Consider the following 17,821-nt stretch of genomic DNA (forward strand, 5'->3'; position numbering starts at 1 on the left):
TTTTGAGTAATTAAAACCTCGTCGCAATGTTAGTAAAGTAGGAATTTGATTGTTGACGGCTACAGCGCGCATATTAGTATTAATATTCCGCCTAGGTACTTAGGTACTAGTCTAGGTCACTAGGTCACTAGTCTTACTGATTAAAGAGGCAGGGCTATTTTCCTTAATCAACACCACCTCAGCAGAAATCTTATCATTAGGGCATTCAGCATTAGGTATCGAAACAGTGTAGATTGCAGTGACCTAGACTAAATATACTATGTGTGTTGTAGCAGTCCAGCCTAGTGCCGGTTAACTCTAGCCTTAACGACTCCACACCCGTTCTAGCAGGCTCGCTACTCACCTGCGACCCGACATGCTCTAATGTGAGAAGTCATGGAAGGCTCAAACAGTAATCTATGTTTCTAGAAAGAGTGATGGCGTCTTCCCAGTTAGGGTGAAGGCCATCCATCCTCAGCAGGTCGGGCCGGCCCCAGAAAGAGGGCCAATTATCTACAAACTGGAAACCCTGCTCTCTACAGAAACTAGCCATCCACCGGTTAAGCGAGAATAATCTGCTAAACCTCTCATCATTGCCTCTCGCATTCAGAGGGCCAGAGACAATAACTCGATGCCGACTCATCTTTCTAGCGAGATTACAAGTCCTAGCTATGTTCTTCTTTGTAATCTCAGACTGCCTCATTCTAGTATCGTTGGAGCCGACATGTATCACTATGTCCGAGTAACTAGTGTTGTTTGCAGTAAACTGGTGTCTAGGCCTCTTGCGTGTCAGCTCCCTAAGGTTAGCTTCAATGTCGTGTGCTCTGGCCCCAGGGATACACATTACGGTGGCTGGCGATTTAATCTTGATGTTACGGGTGATGGAGTCCCCTATAACTAATGTGCGGGAGCCAGTAGACTGAGATGGAGTTTGCCTAGCGAGGGGGCTAAAACGATTATGCGTCCGAACAGGCTCACCGCGGCTAGCAGGCTTCTTAGGGCTAATGCTAGCCGGACCAGCGGGTAGGCTACGACCCGCACTAGCCAACGCTAGCGGCATTGCGGGAGGGCTACGGCCCGCATTGTGACTATCAGATGTGTCCGTCTGTTCTACAATTATCAGAATACTCTGCTCTAGCTGACGGACACGGCCCTCTAGGAGAGAAAGCCTCTCCATGAGAATAACGCAGGTGTCGCAAGTGACAGATGAGGTGGAGGTGCACGGAGCCATGCTTACCTTAGGACAGCCGAGCGAAATACTTACGCTAGCAGAGCTGCACGAGAACGAGGACGAACGGAGCTAGGAGCTGTTCAGAGAAACGGTGAATCACTAGCTATCGAAGAATGGAAGCTGTCCTCAAAAATGAAGGAAAAAGAAAAAAAAAAACACTGAACACAGGTCCGACGGGTGGTGGAAAAATAGAAAAAGAAAAAAAAAAGAAAAATATCGTTCGTCTCTCCAGCTAAGGCTTAAACAGCGACAGCAGCAAAACACTCCCCGGAACCGGGTATTTGTATTTTTCAAAACAGTGATATTCATATACAGTGCAGTGAAAAAGCATTTTCCCCCTTCCTGATTTCTGTGGCTTCTGCATATTTATCACCCGCAAAGGTTTCATAAAAACTTACCTGACCCCATGTGCAAAGTTATGTGCCAACCTTGGCAGCAATATCTGTAATCAAATACTTGTGCTAATTGCTGATGAATCTTTCACACCACTGTTGAGCACATTTGGCCTATTTTCCTTGAAGAATAATTTCAGCTATGTCATACGAGAGTGTTTTCTATCATGAAGTGCCCATTTAAGGTTAAACCACAGCAATGCAGCAGGCAATTACAAGCCCTTGTGATGTGGACTCACTGCTGTGTTTCGGATCTGTGTCCTGCTGCATGATCCAAGAATGCTCCATTTTGAGGGCACACAATGATGGCTCCTCTTTTAGTATCTTGTAGAAGCCAAAATTCATATTTCCGTCAATCACAGACAGTTGTCTTGATTCTGAAGAAGCAAAGCAGCCTTAGACAACCTTGCTCTGCTGTTGGTATCATGTTCTGTTTATCAAATGCTGTTCAATTTATATGCCAGAAAATGGGCTGCACACCTTCCACAATGTTACATTTTTGACTGGTTGCCAGCCAATCGCAGGGCACACAGAGACTAACAACCAATCACGCACCCAATCACAACTTAGGACAATACAGTATGTCCAATTCACCTGCCATGCATGTTTTTGGAGTGTGGGAGGAAGCCGAACCCCCCAGAGCGAACCCACGCAGGCTCGGGGAAAACTTATATAACATCAATAAAAGCATAATTTAGAAACTGCATTTTATATATTCTTGACTTGTCTCCGTGTGATATTAACATTTTTTTGGTGAAATGAAGCCTTTTTGAGTGATATCCATCAGTCCGTCCGTCCATCCATCCATCCATCCATCCATCCATCCATCCATCCATCCATCTATCCATCCATCCATCCATCCTCTTATTTACTTAGCCTCCCTAGGACCTGATGGAGCCTATCTCTGCTGTCTCGGGGCGTTCAGTCCGACACCCTGAGCTGGTTGCTTGCCAATTGCTGTGAGTGATAAGTATGCAAAATCACATAAATCTTTTTCACTTTAGATTGAGTTATATGGATTAAAAAAAAATATTAAACAAAGTTTTTACGACACAAAGTTTCTTTTTCCATCTGATTATAGTCAGCATAAGGCAAATCTTTGTTGACAAGATTCCAAATACTTATGTGCAACACACACACCTACACGCACACACACACACAACAGCTTTATGCATCTTTCACAAACATTTATTTACAAGTGTAAACTGTATGTCATCTGGACAAACTAAAACTATGTGTTTGAGTATGTGTGTACATACATTGTATACAGTACGTATAGGTATGAAATTCCTGTGCCACAATAGTAAAAGAAAGAAGAAATGTATTTGGCTCAAGTACAATAGCTATTAGAGTAGTAAAAGCAGCATTTGCAATAAAGCATTATCATTATGTGGCATACCTATTTCATCAAAGTGTTGCAGTCTAAAATGCAGATTTACATAGTGCAAGTGCAAGAATTTGTATGGGGTAATATGACAGAGATGAATCAACAACGACGAATCAGCATATGTGGTCACGTTGAAAACTCAAGGGGTTGATCCACTCAGGAAAACACTTTTTGGGAGAATTGCAGAAAATTAGACAGCACACATTCAATGAATAACAGGAACAAACAAAAAATAAACAAAAAAACAAACAAAAAAAATAAAACAATAATAATACAATCATTCAGCACAGGCAGTCCTTGGGTTATGTAGTACTTGACAGATGCTGTTTCAACTTCACAACGCCTGAGTCTCATCCAACATTTTGTCTCCAGGATTAAGCATCTCCGTGACGCCGACCAATAACAGACCAGCATTCTAGTGACGTGTTGCATGTAGACATTGACGGCAACAGAAAATAAGAACAATTACCCCTAAACGCCTGCAGATGGAGAGAAAACAACACAAATACAACCAACCCACTAGGCCAGGGACGCTGTAAACCGGGGGTCCAATGTATATGTATATATATATATATATATCATTTTTTTATAATTTTTTTAAATCCAATCAAATTATTTAGGGTGGCTTGCGGGCATTTTAGAGGAAATTTAGACCCCTAAAATAGGCTTACTGACACCACCTGTAAAATGTCAATTTCCTGCCAATTTTTGGCAGTTCCTCACTGCAGTTTTAGCATCTCACCTATCGGACTGACCATACACCTATGAACCGTTTGAGTCTTCACTTAAACTAAAGGAACTGTTTGGATTTGAATGGGTGCATAAGCCTACGTACCCAGAAAAAATGCATGCAAGCATGGCAAGAACATGCATACTCCACCCTGGAGAGCCTGAGCTGAGATACCAAAGTGGGGCATATGTGCTAACTAGAACAAATAAAGTCATACAAATTTAAAAGGGAACAGGTACCCTTATAAGGATGACAATAATGAATACTTACGTTATTGTCTTAGTCAATTTTTGACACTCATCTGTGAGCTAATTAGATGAATAGGTGAAACCAATGTGGCTGTGAGTATTAACAAACTCACATTAAATTCTGCCTTTACATTTACTCAGAAATATACTTCAGACCTGAACTGCCTTCTCGGGTCAGGTCAGAGATGAGGATGGGGGGGACAGCAGACTGGGAACAGTTTTATTGGGGTCCCTTGGTTTTATATTGTCCCCAGGTGACAGGTTTCGGACTTGTTCCTTCTCTCCCCTGAATCAAAATCAACAGCAAACACAACCATATGCTCATGAGCACATCTGAGTTGCATCATCATCATCATTACCACATACTTCACGTTTGTCTTTCAACACTCGTAAAGTAAACAGTGAACAATGAGTGTTGTAATATAAACATGTCTACATTTCTGCTATCAACGATGGGTAGGAGTCAGGCGCTTCAGACCACAAACGAATGAGTAAAATAGAAAAGTAGAAAGGATGCGAGGAACATATCACATAAAGCTAGATAAGCTAATACCTTGATATTTTGGAGTAATGGACTGTAACATTTTTGGAGGCGAGACTTTGTGTTGTTGCTTCTGCGATTGGAGGAGCATCCTTAAGAGGAATAATTGCGGGATAGGAACTGTCGCTCAAGTCTTCAGGTTCCTCCTGCACAAGAGTGTGTGTGTCAATACCTTTTCACAATGCAAGATTTTAGTTTATTTATTTCTCCCTACTGGTATGTCAGACATTAAGGTCTCCCTCTCTGGCACTGTTGGTTGGGTTGTCTCAAAGAACATGGTGTCATTTGCAACTGAGGGTCGCTGAAACACAAAATCTAGTATGAAAATGATCCTGAATGACATGATACTCTAAAGCACAGTGATATTATTTCTTTGTAAAAAGGTGTTTGAATCTACAATTTATAAAATTATATTCATAAGACCATACCTTGGTAGCTACTCCAACTGATTCCATGTCAACAGTGTGCATGTTCTTACTGTGGGCAATAAGCAAAAGACTTCTAAATACTTCCCCCATAAAAATACCAATACATATCCATCCATCCATCCATTTTCTGTAGTCGCTTAACTTTAGTAGGGTCGCTGGCTAGTACCTATCATAGCCGTCTTCGGCAGTAGGCAGACTCATACTCACAATCATACCTCAGGGCAATTTGGAATGTCCAATATGCCTCCATGTTTAATATGATTTGGGAGTAGACCAAAGAGCCAGAAGAAGACCCATGTGAGCACGGGGAGATCATGCAAACTCCACACAAGAAGGCCGGTGCGAGCTGGAATTGAACCCAGGCCCATTGAACTGTGAGCCAAACGTGCCATTACCCACTATACCAACAAGTAGATTGAAGATCAATTTCTTTTAAAGTGTTGACTTTCAAAGAAAAATGTGACTAAAATAATAATAATAATAATAATAATAATAATAATAATAATAATAATAATAATACAATTAATTACACATTGTCATTACAGACAGCAATGTTACAAATGAAGGCTTCTTGAAGTAGTTTAGTTTACTCTACGACTTTGAGTAAAGAGAAGATGACTAAAAGTACTTGTGTTTTTAAATACAAATAATGAATTGTGTTTTACCAGAAGTGGTAAAATTTCTCATTCACTAGACTTAAGCAGAAGCACAAATACTTGTATATATGTTTTTTGCTCAGGCATAACTAGAAATTTTGAAATTCACCACACCTATACTTTAGGGTAAGTACAAAAAATATTGACTCAAATGTACTTGTCATAGCACAAAGAATTGTTTCCTTCTCTTACTACTTTGGTCATTTTAAGAAAAAGAAAAAAAACAGCGGTTACATCTTTCATGTTGTTACAGGCCGGCTAGCTTTGACCCAGCTTTCATGCTATCAACATGTTCATACAGCTGTGAGTTGTGATCTGGATGTTTTCTTAAATTACCTGATGATAACAACTGTGGGGGAAAAAAAAAACAAACTCCATACTTGTGTGATGTTTTTAAAAAAATGACGAAGTATTTCTGAATGCCAGCTTTTCAGGTTGTCACAAGATGCATTCGTTTCACCTCAAATTAATGTCGTAACATCAGACCACTCAACATGGTGGAGGGGTTTTCATGTCCCGATGATCCCAGGAGCGAACTTGTCTGGGGCTTGATCACCCAGGCAGGGTCACCCATGGCAAACAAGTCCTAGGTGAGGGACCAGAATAACCATGACTCACAGACCCCTAAAGACAAGCAAAAATGTTGGACTAAATTTTTCCTTGCCCAGTCAAGCTCACCAAGACCTCCTATGGGTTCTGGCCAAAGGGGATTTTGGCAGTTCAATCCCCAGTTTCTGAAGCAAGCTTCAGCAATATGGAAGGAGCCTGAGCTGGTATGCGAGGCGGAAAAGTTCCGACAAGACATAGTAAGACTTGCCTCCACACACAGATTGGGTTCTGGTACCCGTCCTCTCGGGAGGGGTTAGACTCTTTTCCACTGTGGAGTTCTTCCATGATGAGAGACGCAGAACAGGTTTGGACATACGAGAATACTATACATACTAATGCAGTGGTTCTTAACCTTGTTGGAGGCACGGAACCCCACCAGTTTCATATGCTCATTCATCGAACCCTTCTTTAGTAAAAAAAAAAAAAAAAAAAAAGATTATTTAGACTGAGGGGTGGGACCTCTGCGGCAGAGGCTACACCGAACTCCTGAGACCGACTCACCGATTCCCTAGGGTTTGATCGAGCCCAGGTTAAGAACCACTGTACTAATGTCTTGAGGTCTTGTTCATACTAAGTCAGGGCAGGATGGAGTGGGAGATCGACAAGCGGATTGGTGCGTCGTCTGCTTTGATGCGGACACTGAACCGGTTTATTTTGGTAAAGGTTTTCCTACGCACGGTGTCTGAGCTCTCCCTTAGAAATAAGTTGCACTTCCATGTTGAGAAGAGCCAGCTGAGGTGGCTTGGGCACCGTGTGAGAACATCTGCCTCCTTGGTGTGAAGTTCCTGGCGTGTCCCACAGGGAGGAAGCCCTGGCGACGGACCAAGAACACTCCGGAGAGACTATGTCTTGCGACTGACCTAGGAACACGTGGGGATCCCCCCAGAGGAGCTAGCCAAAGTGGCTGGGCAGAGGGAAGTTTGGGCATACCTGCTAAAGCTGGTGCCTCTGTAACATGACATCAGATATGCATGGACTTATGGACGGATGGATGGATGGATGTACGTATGGACATTATACAAATTTCTTTAAATAAGGCCATGACTGAGGAATAGCTTGTCATTGCAGTGTTTCCGCAAGAACTAATTCAATCAGGAATTCAAGCAATTGATTCACCTCACTATAGTCACATCTCTTTTGTGTCATCAACCACAGAGTTTGAAAAAAAGAAAGCATGGAAGAAATAGAATACTCCTGTTAAGTACAGATTTCTTTAAAATCTACTCACATATAATTAGTACAATTATTTCCCCACCTCTTTTGTTAAAATTAATTTGTGAAATACAGCACAATGATATTTAAATGAAATTACGTGTTGTTTACTTTAGTATGGTTTCTATGTTAATGGTAAATTCGTACAACTGTCATTTACTAGTACACTCTCTTTCAAAGTGGAAAAAAATCTTTTTAATCGAAGTTGCTATATCACCTAATCATAATGGCCACTGTCAGAGTGATGAGGCCAGCAGACACGCCCACAGCTGATGCCAAGGCAATAACCTTTAGTCGTCCTGGTGATGGAAATGAAGAGAATAGGCACACAATTACTTATAGAAGAGAAAGACAGAGTGAGAGGTAGGGAAAAAGAGCATTGCGCAATTTTGCCAACGTCCAAGACTGAAATCTCGTGTTTCCAGTTGTGACTTCCAAAGCCAGCACCCCTTTTTCAGCTGTCTAGCCTCAAATAGTCATTTTCCACAACACCTCATCTCGTCTTCCTCCTCCCTCATAAGTAACAACGGCTTTACATGACTCACCATGACTCATAGAAACAGATGCAACAGAGTCCAGAGAGGAATTGGAAGGTTCCCTTGTACTCATCGTCTCAAACACAATGAAAATAATAACTATATATTATTATTTATGCTCTAGACTTTTAAGGAAAATCAAGAACCTTCTTAATGACACTCTGCCATTTGGTTTTCCATCTAAAAGTGTCAGTGAAATGTACGACAGTGAAATATGGAGTACAATGGCCTCCAGACTGGAAGAGAACATGACTCACACCTTCACTAAATTCTGCTGCAACAATTTGTGTCTCACAGTTTTCTTAAGTTAACAGCATGGAGCCTCCTTACTTTCCATGCTGCTGTCAAAAACAAGTCTTTATACTCAGGATAACCTCTTTATAAATCTTTCTGCTATAACTACAAAATGAATATGTATACTTTATTATATTAATTAAAAAAATACAGTAAAAAACATTATAGTGACCTAGCACATGTAATTATTATTCATCCAATGAGTCATTTGGATTGCAAAGCCACTGGCTAATGGGAAATAAAAACAATTGACAGACCCGCCTACTAGGTTGCACAAATCCTCCAGGGAAGAACTAAAGCACCAAAAGGTTCATGCATAATAATTCCATAATGTACAATTAAAAAAAAAAATGGTGATAACATGAGGTATACATTTATGTGCATTTTGGTGTTCATATCCGCTTATATAGTAGTACTCATACATTTACTTCCGTGGCCCACACGTTGTAATTCTTTGACATTATGTACTGTCCGATTTGGCACCATAGAACTCCAGTATCACCATTGCAGGACAAATCAAAGCCTATCTATTCTGTCTAGTAAATAAGATGCATTTCTGAAAACAAGAACTAGAAACCCATCTGGCACTGCCCCTAAAGCAGAGCGGTGTACATGGGTACAGTACCTCTGACTTGCACTGTAAGAACAGGAGAGCTGTGAACTCCAATGCGGTTTCTTGCCTCACAGTAGTACTGACCACTTTCTCCAGGCCCTACTTCAGGGAATGTGAACACTGGCCCAGTCCGGCTGCCCCATGCTACATCAAGGAATACAGAGGAGGAAGCCAGTGGGATGTGAACAAATGAATAGCACCTTTTCATTTTCCACAAAGTTACCTTGAGAAAATAAATTAATAATGCCACTTACATTGTACTGATGCTCCTTTGTGAGTTAAACGATGCCAAGTAAAGTTGTCCACAGCTGGGTTGGCCTGACTACTGCAGGTCAGTGTCAAAGCCCGGCCAGCATCCACTACACTGGAAGGACGAGCCAGCACGGAGGTGTTTTTGGGTGGGTCTAGAGGAAGAAGACATCATATTGAAGACATTTGTCATTTTTGTGAGCCTAAACTGATAAATCACTTGTCTTTGCTTTGATGCCTTGCTTGGTGTTCATTCATTTATTCATTGATTCATTCTCTGGATTGGATTCAGGGATTATTCTTATTAGACCAAAAAAAAGGTTTTCCCTATTTTTTGGATGATAATGATAACAAGGGTTTATGTATAAAAGTGTTAATGTAATAATTGATTTTCACAGTCATCACCCTACATTATAGAAAAAAGATAGGAATGCACACCATTGCGCTCTTATCTATCAGATGGTGGTCCTAAACCACTTAGAGGATATTCCCATTTGATCCTTCATTTCAACGACACGTTAAAAAAAAATCTGCGCTTTCAAACTTTAGAGAACCGGCCAAGTAAGTACTTTTATTTTGTTTTTGTTTTAGGATGACTGCACAAAGAAAGGTCTAGAAAGGGATGCATTGGATGGGTTGACAATGGAAGAATCTAAGGGCACTGACCTTAACCCCATTTACCATCTTTGGATGAAGTACAGGAATGCACCTTTTTTTTTTTTTTAAACTGTGGCCTATATTTGATGTGTGGCCTAGCTCAAGTGACTGAGCAATTGGCGGGCCATACATTGGACTTGTGAGCCAATTACAGACCCCATAAAAAACATACCATCATTCATACTTATTGACAATTTAGTCTTTATTTAATTTTAACATGAACGTTTAGGATTATAGGGGGAAGTCCGAATATCTGTTGAAAACCCACACAAGCACAATGAGAACATACAAACTCCACTGTGCTGCGAGCAAAAACTTTGAAACCTCACCAAAAACGATGATGAATAATGATCTCTTTTTTATGAATTCACCACATCAGTACAATTGTAACTCGATCATAGCAGAGCCTTGTGTTAAAAAGGGAACAGTTTTGGATATACTTGATTTTATAAACGCAATAAACTTATTTATGGTTGGTGTGGCAAGAGGGGATGAAATGTTTTCTCTTTCCTAGTGGGGTCTTTGCAAAACATAATTGAGAAGCATGAGTTTAGGTCTTGATTCTCACATCCTAATATTTAGTAATATTATTTGTAAATGTAACAGTTGTTTTATTGCTATGCTGATGGTGCCCTAGTATCAGGGGTGCACACATTTTTTTTCGTGGGTTACACAGATGCATACCAGGACATAGTATTTAGTACGTATCCTCTCTTTCAAAAAAAATTACTCTTCCTCATTGTCCTGCTTCGTGTCGCTCCCACATTAGCAGCGCACCCTCTGTATACATACAGGTAGCCTGCCTCCTCGAAAAGTTTCAGAACTCTGTAACATTATTTTAGTGTGTACCATATTTTCATTTCTTTGCATTTTTTTCAGTTCTCAATGGATTTGTTGCTAGTCAGCGCATTTGATTGACGTGAGCGCAGGAGAAAGATGTGTGGGAGAGCGAGAGTCGCAGTGTGAAGGAAAATAAATAAAATAGAATTGACTACATACTGTATGTATTATCCATAACGAACCGCATGTTCAAGCATAAGGGTGTCCATATGGGCACTTGGGCACCAGGACACCCGAGGACGCAGTTAGATGATCGACTTTGTGGTTGTATGATCGGATTTGCAGCCACATGTTTTGCACACTCGTGTGAAGAAAAGGGTGGAGTTGTCAATTGATCACCACCTGGTGATATGTTGGCTCCGGTGGTGGGGGAGGATGCCGGTCAGACCTGGCAGACCCAAACGTATCGTGAGGGTCTCCCAGGAACATCTGGAGGAATTCAAAAGTCAGAAGGAGTTTCAATTCCCACCTCTGGCAGAATTTCTCCCATGTCCCGTTGGAGGCAGGGAACATCCGAGTGGACCATGTTTTGCGCCTCCATTGTTGAGGCGGCTGATCGGACTTGTGGCCGTAAGGTAGTCGGTGCCTGTCTTGTTGGCAAACCCCGAACCCAATGGTGGACACGAGCAGTGAGGGATGCCATCAAGCTGAAAAAGGAGTCCTATCGGGCCTTTTTGACCTGTGGGACTTTGGAAGCAGCGGAAAGGTACTGGCTGGCCAAGCGGGGTGCGGCTTTGGCGGTTGCCAAGGCAAAAACTCGGGTGTGGGAGGAATTCGGAGAGGCTATGGAAAACGACTTCCGAAAACGGTTGTGAGGAAATTCTGGTCCACGTTCCGGCGTTTCAGGAGGGAGAAGCAATGCACCATAAACAATGTGTACAGTGGGGATGGGGCGCTGCTGACCTCAACTCGGGACTTTGTGAACTGGTGGGCAGAATACTTTGAAGTCCTCCTCAATTCCACTAACACGTCTTCCTCTGAGGAAGCAAAGTCTGGAAACTCAGAAGTGGGCTCTCCCATCTCTGGGGCTGAAGTTACAGATGTGGTCAAAAAACTCCTTGGTAGCAAAGCCCCATGGTGGATGAGTCTCTGGATGTTGCCTCTGCATCATTGCGTGGACAGCACCTCAGGATTGGCAGACTGGGATGATGGTCCCCCTTTTTAAGAAGGAGGACAGGAGGATGTGTTCCAACTACAGAGGGCTCCCACTCCTCAGCCTTCCCGTTACGGTCTATTCAGGGGTGCTGGAGGGGAAGGTCCATCAGGAAGTCGAACCTCAAATTCAGGAGAAGCAGTGTGGTTTTTGTTCTGGTCGTGGAACAGTGCACCAGCTCTCCACCCTCAGCAGGATCCTCAAGGGTGCATGGGAGTTTGCCCAAACAGTCTCCATGTGCTTTGTGGACTTGGAGAAGGTGATTGACATTTTCCCTCGGGGAACTCTTTGGGGCACGGTTGCTTCAAAAGCACGGGGTACTGGATGCTCTGATACAGGCAGTTCGGTACCTGTACGACTGAAGTCAGAGTTTGGGTCGCATTTCCAGCAGTGCCAAACTTGTTTCCGGTGAGGGTTGGACTCCACCGAGGATGCCCTTTGCCACCAATTCTGTTCATTACTTTTATAGACAGAATTTTTAGGTGCAGCCGAAACGTAGAGGGGGTCCAGTTTGGGGGTCTTAGCATTTCATCACTGGTAATTGCAGATGATGTGGTGCTGTTGGCCTACTCACGTCGTGACCTCCAACTCTCACTGGAGTGGTTCGCAGCCATCTATGTTCCTGCCCTCACCTATGGCCACGAACTGTGGGTTGACCCTGAATACAAGCGGCCTGAATACAATGAATGTTCTCTGCAGAGTGTCCAGGCTCTCCCTTAGAGATAAGGTGAGATGCTCGGTCATTTGGGAAGGGCTCACTATCAAGCCGCTGCTCCTCTGTGTTGAGAGGAACCAGTTAAGGTGGTTTGGGCATCTTGTTCGGATGCCTCCCGGATGCCTCCTTGGTGAGGTGTTCTGGGCATATCCCACATTAAGGAGGCCCTGGGGACGACCCAGGACACACTGGACGGACAATGTCTCTCGGCTGGCCTAGGAATGCCTGGGAGTCCTCCTGGAGAGCTGGACGAAGTGGCTGGCAAGAGGAAAGTCTGGGCTTCCCTGCTCAAGCTGCTTCACCTGCGACCCGATCCCGGAAAATCAGAAGATGGCTGGATGGATGACTACATATTGTTACTGTTGTATTGATGCTATTTAGTTGGAAGTGCGCAGAATTGTATAAACAAGGCTTCAAAGTGAATGAGACCCGTGACAGTCGCCTCCGGAGACTCTAACTCCTTTTTAAGGCTAAATATCCTCAGAATAGAAAGACATGGGACGCCCGTGCTTAGCTTTTGAAAGGTGAGAAAATTATTACATAGAGCGTGCGTTGTTCCTGTAGTTTTTCTCGTCACCTAGCAAGAGATATATTGCTTCTCGATTAGCTTGTTTGTTAGCAATATGTTGCGCGATATTCACATGCTCTTTTCGTCCTTGTTAAATAAAGGATGACTGAAAATTTTCAACCCTGCACCAAACGCACTGGTTTTGTCTGGTAGCTTTGGAAAGGAGTGGTAAATCTTGCACCGCATTGAAACCTTGCTTAAAGCCACGGCACATCTTGGAGCCATTGTTTTAGGAAAAAAAAGTTCCGCTCACGCTTGATTGTTGTCATAAGTGAAAGTTAGGTAGGGCACACAAATTTGCAAAGTGAAACATGCAACATTACGCAACAGTGATTTCTGTCGCTCATGCAAAACAAATCCTCACAATTGCTGTAATCTGAAAGCATGACCGACTGACATTAAACAATAGTTTTCAATTTTTTGCTTCTCAACCTTGATTTAAGCCTCATAAAGGTAATGAATTCACCATTACCCAGAGTGATAAAAAAATGTATCCAACTCAACTCTTTCTTTCCAAATGCCTTTCAAGAATATTACTAGAACTGCGGTTTGTTTTATATTTATTTCTTTTTAATTACGCAATATCGCTGAGGTCCATCATCAAAATATTACATGGCCTACGATCTCATTGAGTTTGTGGTACCGTATATTTTGTCCCAAATCCTTTGTTTGCAACACTTTGGTCATTTGGTCATTCCAAGAACCAGAAAAATGTCCAGGTTCTAGAATGTTCATGTACTCCGTCATGCCCTACCCACAAAAATTAGAACCACTACCTCAGTAAAGACATTTAAAACTCAAAAACTCCGGCTTGGAGAGGGGCTGAATTGGGTGCTGCTGTACAGATTTCGAACCAGCTGACTGGGACAAGAGCTGAAATTGGCCACCTCCTTCGAGGCGCTGTTATGGAGACCAAAAACATAATCTGACAATGGACATAATTCCCAATCTTGTTTCTGATTGATGTTCTCTTAGTTAACAAGAATGCTTCTAATCAATCACACATGAACACAACTTACACAGCACTGTGAGAGTGGTGCTATGAGAGGTTTGATGTCCTAATCGGTTCCATGTTGTGCAGTAGTACTGACCAGCGTGGTGAGCACGCACTGATGTGAACGTCAAGTTCTGGACACTTCCCTTTGCTAACACCTGGTCTCCAAGGATGCGATACCAAGCATGTCTAAAGGTGGAAGGGAACCATGATGAAAGTGATTAATAGGAGTGAGCAATAACTTACTGAAAGCTAGGCTTACTTTTTTCTTTTACGATTTACGGCCTTTCTCAAATCAGAATATAATTCCACATCACTGTCATTTATACAAATCAAATAAGCAGTTTTTAATTTCTATGAACACTTTTCAAATGCTTTGCTAAATCAGTGCAAATTGTGAACAAATCTGCTGTTTTCTATGAGATTGGATCATGATAAGAAACATTTTCTCTTTTATAATATGTCTTGAATTGTTTTACAGCCTACAACATTTTGGTAATGCTTCATTCATCATTACATGCAAAACGGTTGAAGAGTTTGACATCATGTCCAGCATAAGGATACTCAAAGAAGTACAGTGGGCGCCCGATTTACGAGATTACGCCGTTCTGCGGTTGGGATCGTAACGCAAATTCGCCTTATGGCGGGCAATCCAAAACCATGTTAAATAGCAAATGCGTGTAAAACCCCAGGTAAAAAGATAAAAATTGTATACACCAGTGTTGGACCCGTCACGGCCATCAAGGCCTTCTCTGCTGGCCTAACATAACCTGACATCATTATCATAATAAACTATAATAATTATAATAACTATCATGAAAGTCAATTTCGTTTCAATTTCATTTTTACTAAATACAGTATATATATTATATATATTTTTTTATTTATAAATTATTCTCTATATTCTGTTCTTTTCATGTCATATTATATCCATTTTGTTACGCTTCTTCTAGTGTTGTAAATTTAAGTTGGAGTTTTTAGCCAATTAGAATTCAGCTAACTTGTGTCACTATGCTGTGGGAAATCTACCTTAGCCAGAAGCCAGGGCATTCGCATCAACATGGCACGGGCTTCTGCGCAAGCCAGATGGATATGTGACTGGCCCGTATACCTTAATGGACAGCTGTAATAGCCAACCGAGTCATAAGATTGCCATCTAGAGGCCTCACGTTGAACGTGCCGTGAGTGTATCTTCACTGCAGGAAGGCGGTGCAATGCTCAAAAAGCAAACTACACGGTGTTGGCTTTGCCTGATTACTTTAGAGACATAGCGTAGCTATTAGCTAACCTGTCCCAACTTGGCCATATTTCTGACTGGGCTACCAAGGGCATAAGCTAACCCTGGCAAATAGTTCTGCTGGGAATGCCTTTTGTTTGCAAAGGATCGATTAGGTTTTTGGAGCAACACTGGATTTTGCAAACTTCAATTGTTTAACCAAGGCAGCAATGAGACACCAAAGCACGGCTGGACAAATGCGCTACGGTGCTTTCAAAAACTTCTTGGGACACTCGAGTGGATATACAGTATTGTACATCTCAGTTTGAAGGTAAAGAAAACTCCTCAATGCACTATGGTGCTTTTAAAAACTTCTTCGGACATCCGAGTGGATATGCAGTATTGTACATTTCAGTTCGAAGGTAAAGGGAACTCCTCAATGTGCTATGGTGCGTTTAAAAAAAACTTTTGGGAACACCCGAGTGGATACGCTGCACATCTCAGTGCCAAGAGAATGCTTGAGCATGAAGAGGTCAAGAAAAATCGGGAGATATTGAAAAGACTGATCAATTGTGACCGGTGTTTTTTTTGGTGAGTGCAATCCTTTTCTTTCTTTTTTGTTACATTTTTAATATGTTTGTGTAATTTTATTTAATTCCTATTCAATTAAGAGTAAAGAAATAAAATGATGTCCTTATATTAAACTGCGATTTGTAATTTTGACTGCATACCATTTTGTGGATATTTATTTTAAATTATTATTAATTTTTTAAAGTTTTGACAGCATCAAGTATAAGAAGTTTTAATGGCTGATGTGGTTTTTATTGATGTTTAAAAGCTCTGGAAAATAGCCTGTGTAGCCCAGTAATGCGTATGTGTGTGAATGGGGGCTATTTATTCGAGAATCTGACATCACAGAAGGCGTACGTGTGAAAGTCCCGGCCCGCCACTGGTATATACATATTCAACATTGCTATCAAAATTGTAGTTAGTGCTATGTATATAAAATATACATGTGTACAATTAATTAACATTATGTATAAAAAAAATACAGAAAGGATTTATTTTTAGAGCCTTTGAGAGACACTAGAGCTTGTTACGGCCATATTTCATAGTGAGGGTAGCCTTGCCTAGCTTGGACTTCTTCATAGTTCTTCATTATCTCCAGCTTCCTTTCCATATAAATCATCTTCTTCTCTTTTTAACATCACTAGCAATCTTGGGACCGATGGCTAACCAATTCAAGTTTGAATTAGGCACTAAAATGCACTATAAATACATTTTTGTAAGCATTCACTTGCAAACAACACTCTAACGTTCTGCCATTTTGGAAACCATGACGCTGACCAATAGCAGACCAGTATCTTAGGGAGTCGTGACACCAACTAATAGCAGACCAGCATTCTAGTGACATAAGCGGTGACGCATGTATAGACGTATGAGCGCAGAGTGACTCGCAGAGTCACGCACACATACTGACCGCCATGTTTGAGGAGGTTTTGTCGTAACGTGAAAAAAATGGCGTAAAGTGAGGACAAAAAAAACCCGCAGTCGACATCGTAAAGTGAAATAAAACGCAAGCCAAGGACGTCATAAACCGGGGGTCCACTTTACTTGCTTACTGTTAAACAGTAGAGCTATGTTTAGTTTTGTGCATTTACCCCCTTTCTTACCCCCCCTTTCTTTTTTGAATAATAAAAAAATATATAATCATAATGACGGTGTACTTTTCAATTTAGACTAAGGCTGTGTCTACACCTAACCAGGGTTCTTGCAAACGGGCGGTATAACAATTTCATATATGGCGTGCATATATACTTAGGTTCAACATATTTCAGTTATACAAAAATCACAAATAAAGGAAAAAACACACCTAAAACATAAAAGAATCATTGCATCAATGAAAAAAAACAAAACTTTTTTTGCAGTCAAATTTGCCTTTGTTCTTCCCCCCGACACATTTACAATATGTATCTATACGGTGTAATGGTATGGTAGTTTGCTTATTATTCAGTTTTAGAAAAGTGATCACATGATCGCTGATCACGTGCCAAAATAACTTTTTCGAAACAATTGGGGGCGTAATGGAACATGAAATGAAACGGTCACATGATACCATCCTTCTGACACAGACCTCAGAACAGTGTTTTGAATCAGATGTTCCGCCTATGTTTTTGTACATAGCAAAACAAAGTTTCGATTTTGCCATCACTACTGAACTGACCCACTAGCTTTCGACCCAACCTGCCCCTGACAATCTAAAAATCTAAAATACAGCTTGCCTAGTAAGACCCGCTCCGCCTGCCTGAGCAAGATTCTACCTTCCTCATAACCCCCTGGAGTTTCAGCCTTGGATCGGTTATGTCTGTCTGTCCCTTGTCTTCTTCACATTCGTGTGCGAGCCCTCCTCAGTCACTCACCTGACTTTCATCCCTGTCTAAAATAAACCTATTGATTAGTACTGTTTCCACTTGCTCTGGTGTCCACTCTCTGATTGCGATTAAAGTATTATATTGACAAAATGACTAAGCAGTTTGCCTGTGTCATCTGTAATAAATGTTACGATCAATTAT

General features: G+C 41.6%; 1 protein-coding gene across 1 annotated transcript in view; it reads right to left on the minus strand.

The window, feature by feature from the left end:
• Positions 1 to 4,141: 4,141 nt before the first annotated feature.
• Positions 4,142 to 17,821, minus strand: part of LOC148425812 (B-cell receptor CD22-like) — a 32,086-nt gene continuing 18,406 nt past the window's right edge. Inside the window, exons 10-17 of the mRNA XM_088409578.1 lie at positions 14,058 to 14,221; positions 9,111 to 9,260; positions 8,869 to 9,000; positions 7,631 to 7,712; positions 4,937 to 4,985; positions 4,723 to 4,809; positions 4,521 to 4,654; positions 4,142 to 4,253 (exon numbers count right to left, since the gene is read on the minus strand). Of these exons, the coding sequence (XP_088265704.1) occupies positions 4,142 to 4,253; positions 4,521 to 4,654; positions 4,723 to 4,809; positions 4,937 to 4,985; positions 7,631 to 7,712; positions 8,869 to 9,000; positions 9,111 to 9,260; positions 14,058 to 14,221 (910 nt within the window). The remainder of the gene's footprint in view (positions 4,254 to 4,520; positions 4,655 to 4,722; positions 4,810 to 4,936; positions 4,986 to 7,630; positions 7,713 to 8,868; positions 9,001 to 9,110; positions 9,261 to 14,057; positions 14,222 to 17,821) is intronic.

The sequence above is a fragment of the Hippichthys cyanospilos genome, chromosome 3 (assembly GCF_059441005.1).
Source record: "Hippichthys cyanospilos isolate Australia breed blue-spotted pipefish chromosome 3, RoL_Hcya_1.0, whole genome shotgun sequence".
NCBI classification, from domain to species: Eukaryota; Metazoa; Chordata; class Actinopteri; order Syngnathiformes; family Syngnathidae; genus Hippichthys; species Hippichthys cyanospilos.